General features: G+C 39.0%; 1 protein-coding gene across 1 annotated transcript; it reads left to right on the top strand.

Moving 5' to 3' along the window:
• Nucleotides 1–5,448: 5,448 nt before the first annotated feature.
• On the top strand, nucleotides 5,449–6,153 carry LOC100490735 (vomeronasal type-2 receptor 26; the record flags this gene model as incomplete). The annotated part of the gene is made up of 1 exon (XM_012956185.2): nucleotides 5,449–6,153. A coding segment is annotated over exon 1 (705 nt), but the record flags the coding sequence as incomplete, so codon positions are not given.
• Nucleotides 6,154–6,453: the final 300 nt, after the last annotated feature.

The raw sequence follows: 6,453 nt of genomic DNA, 5'->3' as shown, positions 1-6,453 counted from the left end.
ATTTATACTAGATATACCATGACCTGGATGAATGAAAATCTTTATAGTCATAAATGGTACATCATTTACATAGAAACTGATACATTAGGTAATGAGGGCCCTGCCTGGAAGGGTTTCTTGCAATCCATAGAGTGGGGATAGTTTATATGCAAGTTATACAAATGTGTAGATGTGGGGAAAGTATATATATATATATATATATATATATATTGGGTGTTTCTCCTGATTCCTCAAACGTCATGCAGATGCAATTGATTATATCTGATTCTTTGTGCAGTTACACCGCTATATGAGAAACCTGCACTTCAAGGATCCCTGGGGAGAACAGAGTTATTATGAGGAGTTCCGAGAGATTCTCAGAATATACTGGATAATCAACTCATTTTATATGTCTGATATGGGGATTTCTAGTAGCCTTGTAGGAAAAGTTATGTTTTCCCAATCCAAACCCAGAATTGAAATTGACATCCAACAAATAATGTGGAAGAAGGACACGAAAAATCAGGTATAAAAGATGAAAGAAAGAGAAGCATTTGCATTGTATTTTCACTTGCCATTCACCATTGTAATATTTCCATTGAAGTAAATAAAATGACAATTCTGAACATAAGACATTATACAGGCAGTCGTGTCTGAAAACATAATATTATAGATGTAAATATAACCACATCCCTACCATATTGTAAAGGGGACACTAAACCCTGCTACACAGCGCGGCTCAACCAAACGTTACTCAGTTGTTGCTGGACTACAAATCCCAGAATAATATAACATATAATGAAGGGTGAGGCATGCTGGGAGTTGTAGTCCAGCAACATCAGGGTTGGATTCATAAAGCAATATTGCCCAATAAAACTTTCCCAGCTCTCTAGGGCCCGCATTGGCAGCATTGAAATGCAAGAAATCCCCCAATGAGAATCCCAGCTGATGTGAGTAAATTCGGCTCCCTGTTCTCTGTTCCTGCAATTGGAGTTGGGAGCAATAAGCACAGTTTCCCAGCACTGAACAAGTCTGTCCCTTTATCCCCATGTCTGATTCCTGTGCCATATAATGACGGGAAAATGCCATCATTATCTCTATATGTAAGGTACCAGCAAGGGGCCTGACACAGTGCTGGGAATCAGCATTCTCATTGGTCACTTCTCTTGCATCTTTAATTAAGTTTTTACTTAAACCTAGTTTTCAAACCATGTCCGGGCCCCAAATTATCATCCTGATAATTTTTTTACCACAGCGATTGGCTGTTTAGTCAATCAGATAGGTTAGAAAAGTTTCCAACTTTTGTGTATTTTCTGAGATATTTTCATTAATTTGCACACCTTTTTCATATTTGCGTGACAAAATCAAGTACGAAAGTTTCAGATTCATTCAAGCTTCGGTATTGTGACTTTTAGTGATGAGCGAAACGGCAAAAAATTCACGAAACATATTTGTCACAGAATTTTTGTTTGTCGCCTGTGTCGAGAAACAATTCGCCAATGGCGAAATGCGGAAATTAACTGCAAATCCATGCCTGGCAAAAAAATTAGCTCATTACCAGTGACTTTCCTTGGGCCGGGTTGGAGCTGCAGAGTGCCATTGAGCCCTATGGGAGACTTTCCTTGGGCCAGGTTGGAGCTGCAGAGTGCCATTGAGCCCTATGGGAGACTTTCCTTGGGCCGGGTTGGAGCTGCAGAGTGAAATTGAGCCCTATGGGAGACTTTCCTTGGGCCGGGTTGGAGCTGCAGAGTGCCATTGAGCCCTATGGGAGACTTTCCTTGGGCCAGGTTGGAGCTGCAGAGTGCCATTGAGCCCTATGGGAGACTTTCCTTGGGCCGGGTTGGAGCTGCAGAGTGCCATTGAGCCCTATGGGAGACATTCCTTGGGCCAGGTTGGAGCTGCAGAGTGCCATTGAGCCCTATGGGAGGCTTTCCTTGGGCCGGGTTGGAGCTGCAGAGTGCCATTGAGCCCTATGGGAGACTTTCCTTGGGCCAGGTTGGAGCTGCAGAGTGCCATTGAGCCCTATGGGAGGCTTCCAAAATCATGCACTGAAGGATCAAAGTCAGAAACGTTTTCCCACCATTTACAATCATTCGGATACGAAACTATCGGATCGACATTCGCAAACAATCATTTCAATACAAAAATTTCAGAACTTTCGGATCATAAGTACGAAATCTTTGTATTCAAACAAACTGAATTTTTGGGACTTTTGCAATCATCAGAAATTATCGGATTTCGTGATTCAAATTCGTACTTCAAAGAATGTGACCCTAAGACTAGGTTTTCTCAGAAAGAGTCAGTTATTAGACAAACACAATACAAGTCTTGTGGAAGCAGCCTCTACACACACACACACAAGCCAAGGCTACAACATTTGATAAGAGAGGCTTCAAATAGCATAATGGTGGTTCATGCGTTCATAGCCTACACAAACGTAATAGTTTACATCAAAGGGTACAACGATTTCCAAAAAAGGTAAAAAATATCTCTAAGAGAAATATCTATTTCTAGAAGTATAAATTTACTGCTTGTGGTTTCCTGTAAAGTGCAGACCTAGAACGGCAGCTGTCACACAATTGTGGAGGGGGCAACGTCCTAGACATCTCACTGTCATTTCTTTCACCTTTGTGTATTCCATGATTCTTTGACATTTCTATCAATTGTTTGTTATTAACCTTTTACTGTATTGTTAGTCATTCCTCCTACCTTGCCCTGCCTTAGGCTGATCTATATTGGGGCCGCAAATTGGGGCTGTTGGTCAAATGTAAGGGTGATGTCCCACCTTAGATAGGTCCATCTTGGGGTGAGGGTCTCATTTCAAAACAAAGATCAGATTGTTTGCTATAATTAATAGCACTAGTGCATTTTCAATTCTTATTTACAGACTCTGAAATCCCAGTGTTCTGTAAACTGCCCTCCTGGTTTCAGAAAAATGCCGGGGAAATCATTGGCTCCCTGCTGCTATGCCTGTGTGCCCTGCTCCCATGGGGAGATCTCTAATAGAACAGGTACTGAGTCGTAATATGAATCACAGTTATTAGGACATTTAGCTCCTTCCATCTGTTGCTTATCTTTGCCCCCCACAATGCTTTGCACCATTGCTTTCCCATTCATAGGTTTCTAGTTACAGACTGATCTCCTGGTGAATTGTTCTGCTGTTGTACTGACAGATTCTTCCAATGCAGGAGATTAACAAGAAAATATCCAGAAAGCTCTGACATATGGGAAGGCCCAGAGACTCCATTTTAAGCAAATCATTTTACAATTATTCTTTTTGTTTGTAATAATAAACCAGTACCTTGTACTTAATCCCAACTAAGATATAATTACCCCTTATTGGGGGCAGAACAGCCCTATTGGGTTTATTTAATGGTTAAATGATTCCCTTTTCTCTGTAATAATAAAACAGTACCTGTACTTGATCCCAACTAAGATATAATTACCCCTTATTGGGGGCAGAACAGCCCTATTGGGTTTATTTAATGGTTAAATGATTCCCTTTTCTCTGTAATAATAAAACAGTACCTGTACTTGATCCCAACTAAGATATAATTACCCCTTATTGGGGCAGAACAGCCCTATTGGGGTTATTTCATGGTTAAATGATTCCCTTTTCTCTGTAATAATAAAATAGTACCTGTACTTGATCCCAACTAAGATATAATTACCCCTTATTGGGGGCAGAACAGCCCTATTGGGTTTATTTCATGGTTAAATGATTCCCTTTTCTCTGTAATAATAAAACAGTACCTGTACTTGATCCCAACTAAGATATAATTACCCCTTATTGGGGGCAGAACAGCCCTATTGGGTTTATTTAATGGTTAAATGATTCCCTTTTCTCTGTAATAATAAATCAGTACCTGTACTTGATTCCAGCTAAGATATTATGAATTCATATTGGTGGGGAAACAATCTTATTTCATTTATTTACATTTTAAATGATTTTTTTAGTAGATATAAACCAAATAACAAAAAGCTCAGGACCCGAGCATTCTGAGAGAAAAAAATTGCATACCTGTATATGGTTCTCATAGTTTTGAATTTGATTTTAATTGTCACTACAGCTATATACAAAAGTACACAGTGAGGCAAAAATTTGAATCTTCCAGACCAGACATTTAACCTTTTAAGTTCCAGCAGAATTTTGCATTTCATTTACACTCAGTGGCAACAGTTTTTTGTCATTTTGTTCTCTTTTACCTTAGGGACATTTTCTGGGGGTGATTTTTAGCTTACCTAGGAAAACTATTCATTGTTCTAAATATATTAAAAAATGCTATTTTTTGTGATATAGGGATTTATACCAGAAAAATATTTTATTTTATGCACAAAAATTCAACTGATTTGTAAAGCCTTGTGTCACAATGATTCTGGCCTATCTGAGCACCAAAGGCAAATACATGGTGGCAGTGAAAATATTTGCCATCATCTCTTCATCCTGTGGCCTTCTCTTCTGTATATTCCTACCCAAATGTTACATTATTGCATTTTTTGTAGGGTAAAGCTACAAAAAAAAGTTTAGCCCCCAAAACCATATATTTTTGGAAAGTACACATTCTTCTGAATCCAAAATGGGTAACCATGGCTTTCTATTCCAAACTACTGAGTTGCAAGGCTTTCTCAAAGTTGGTGGCTTGGATGAAATATCTAAAAATCGCCTCAAAGTTTTAACTTTCCAGCATCTTATCTCTAACAAATCAATAGGTACTAAGAAAAAAAAAATACACCCTAAATGTGAATGTCAGGGGTCCACCAAACAGATTGATACCCATTAGTTAGTGCATACATATTTTAAGGCATATATTTCAAACAAATATATACTGCCTGAGTTATATGTGGTAAAAGTGGCAAATAAGTACTAATTTGTGTTCTATTTAACCATATATTTGCTCCACATTTCGTAAAGTACCAGCATAAAACATCCTAAATATGAACGCCAGGGGTCTATTGAACATTTTGATGCCCAATATGCATAGATTTACCAAACTAGAGCACAAAGGAGCACAAAGGCACCCAAATGAAAATAGTGCATATGAATTGTCATGTCTGACACTCTGGCTGCTGCAATATAAACACCCGGTATGTGTATTATGTGCCATAAGACCCCATAATATTATGGAGGCACAGTAAACCATACATTTTCTGAAAGTACACATTCTGCCGAATCCAAAATGGGTAAATAAGTCTTTCTACTGCAAACTACCAAACTATGCTAAACTTAGCGGTTTTTAGTAAGTTTCTGAGAATCATCACAAAGCTTGCATTTTACCCCATTATTCACCCAACATTTCCTAATATACCAGCATAAAATGTCCAATTTATGAACGCCAAAGGACTACTGAACAGTTTGTTTAGCTTAATACACAGATAGCCTTTATGTCCTATAGATATTGATAATGGTTGAATGCAGAGAATCTCTTGCTTTTGTATATACCTATGTATGTATTTGCGTTTGTTGCAGATATGGAAAATTGTCTCAAATGTGAAGACAATAAATGGCCAAATCAGGAGAAAACCTTGTGTATTGAGAAGCAAATTGAATTTCTTTCTTATTCTGATGATCCCTTAACTCTCATCTTTATTATCATCTCTATGATGCTTTTTATAATTGCAGCAGTTATACTGGGAATTTTTATTTCATTCCGAGACACCCCAGTAGTGAGAGCCAATAATCACACTCTGAGCTTTATTCTCCTTGTCTCCATCAAGCTGAGCTTCCTCTCTGTGTTTCTGTTCCTTGGTCGCCCTGTGAATATAACCTGCATGCTCCGGCAAACCTCCTTTGGGATCACCTTCTCCATAGCTGTGTCTTGTGTCTTGGCCAAGACCCTAATGGTTTGCATTGCATTTAAAGCCACCAAGCCTGGGAGTCGCTGGCAAAAATGGGTTGGGGTAAAACTGGCAGACTGGCTTGTTTTTATTTGCTCATTAATTCAGTTTCTGATTAGTGTTATCTGGTTGGTCATTGCACCCCCTTATGTGGAGCACAACACACATTCTGAACCTGGAAAAATAATCATTCAGTGCAATGAGGGCTCAGCCATTGGCTTCTATATTGTCCTCTCCTACATGGGACTGTTGGCATCTGTGAGCTTCATTGTAGCTTTCTTGGCTCGGAGCTTACCGGACAGTTTTAATGAGGCCAAGTACATCACTTTCAGCATGCTGCTCTTCTGCAGTGTTTGGATCACAATGATCCCGGCCTATCTGAGCACCAAAGGCAAATACATGGTGGCAGTAGAAATATTTGCCATCATCTCTTCATCCTGTGGCCTTCTCTTCTGTATATTCCTACCCAAATGTTACATTATTTTATTCAAACCACAGATGAACTCAAAACAATATTTGTTGGGGAAAGGTTATAGATAAGGGCTCATTTACCAAGTGCAGGGCAAAAAGGTACAAAAAACAGGTGCAAACTGCACATTTTTTCCCTGCTCTGCAGTTTTCTGTATTGTCACAGTTCAT

The sequence above is a fragment of the Xenopus tropicalis genome, chromosome 1 (genome assembly GCF_000004195.4).
Source record: "Xenopus tropicalis strain Nigerian chromosome 1, UCB_Xtro_10.0, whole genome shotgun sequence".
NCBI classification, from domain to species: Eukaryota; Metazoa; Chordata; class Amphibia; order Anura; family Pipidae; genus Xenopus; species Xenopus tropicalis.
This window is presented reverse-complemented; position numbering and strand designations above follow the sequence as displayed.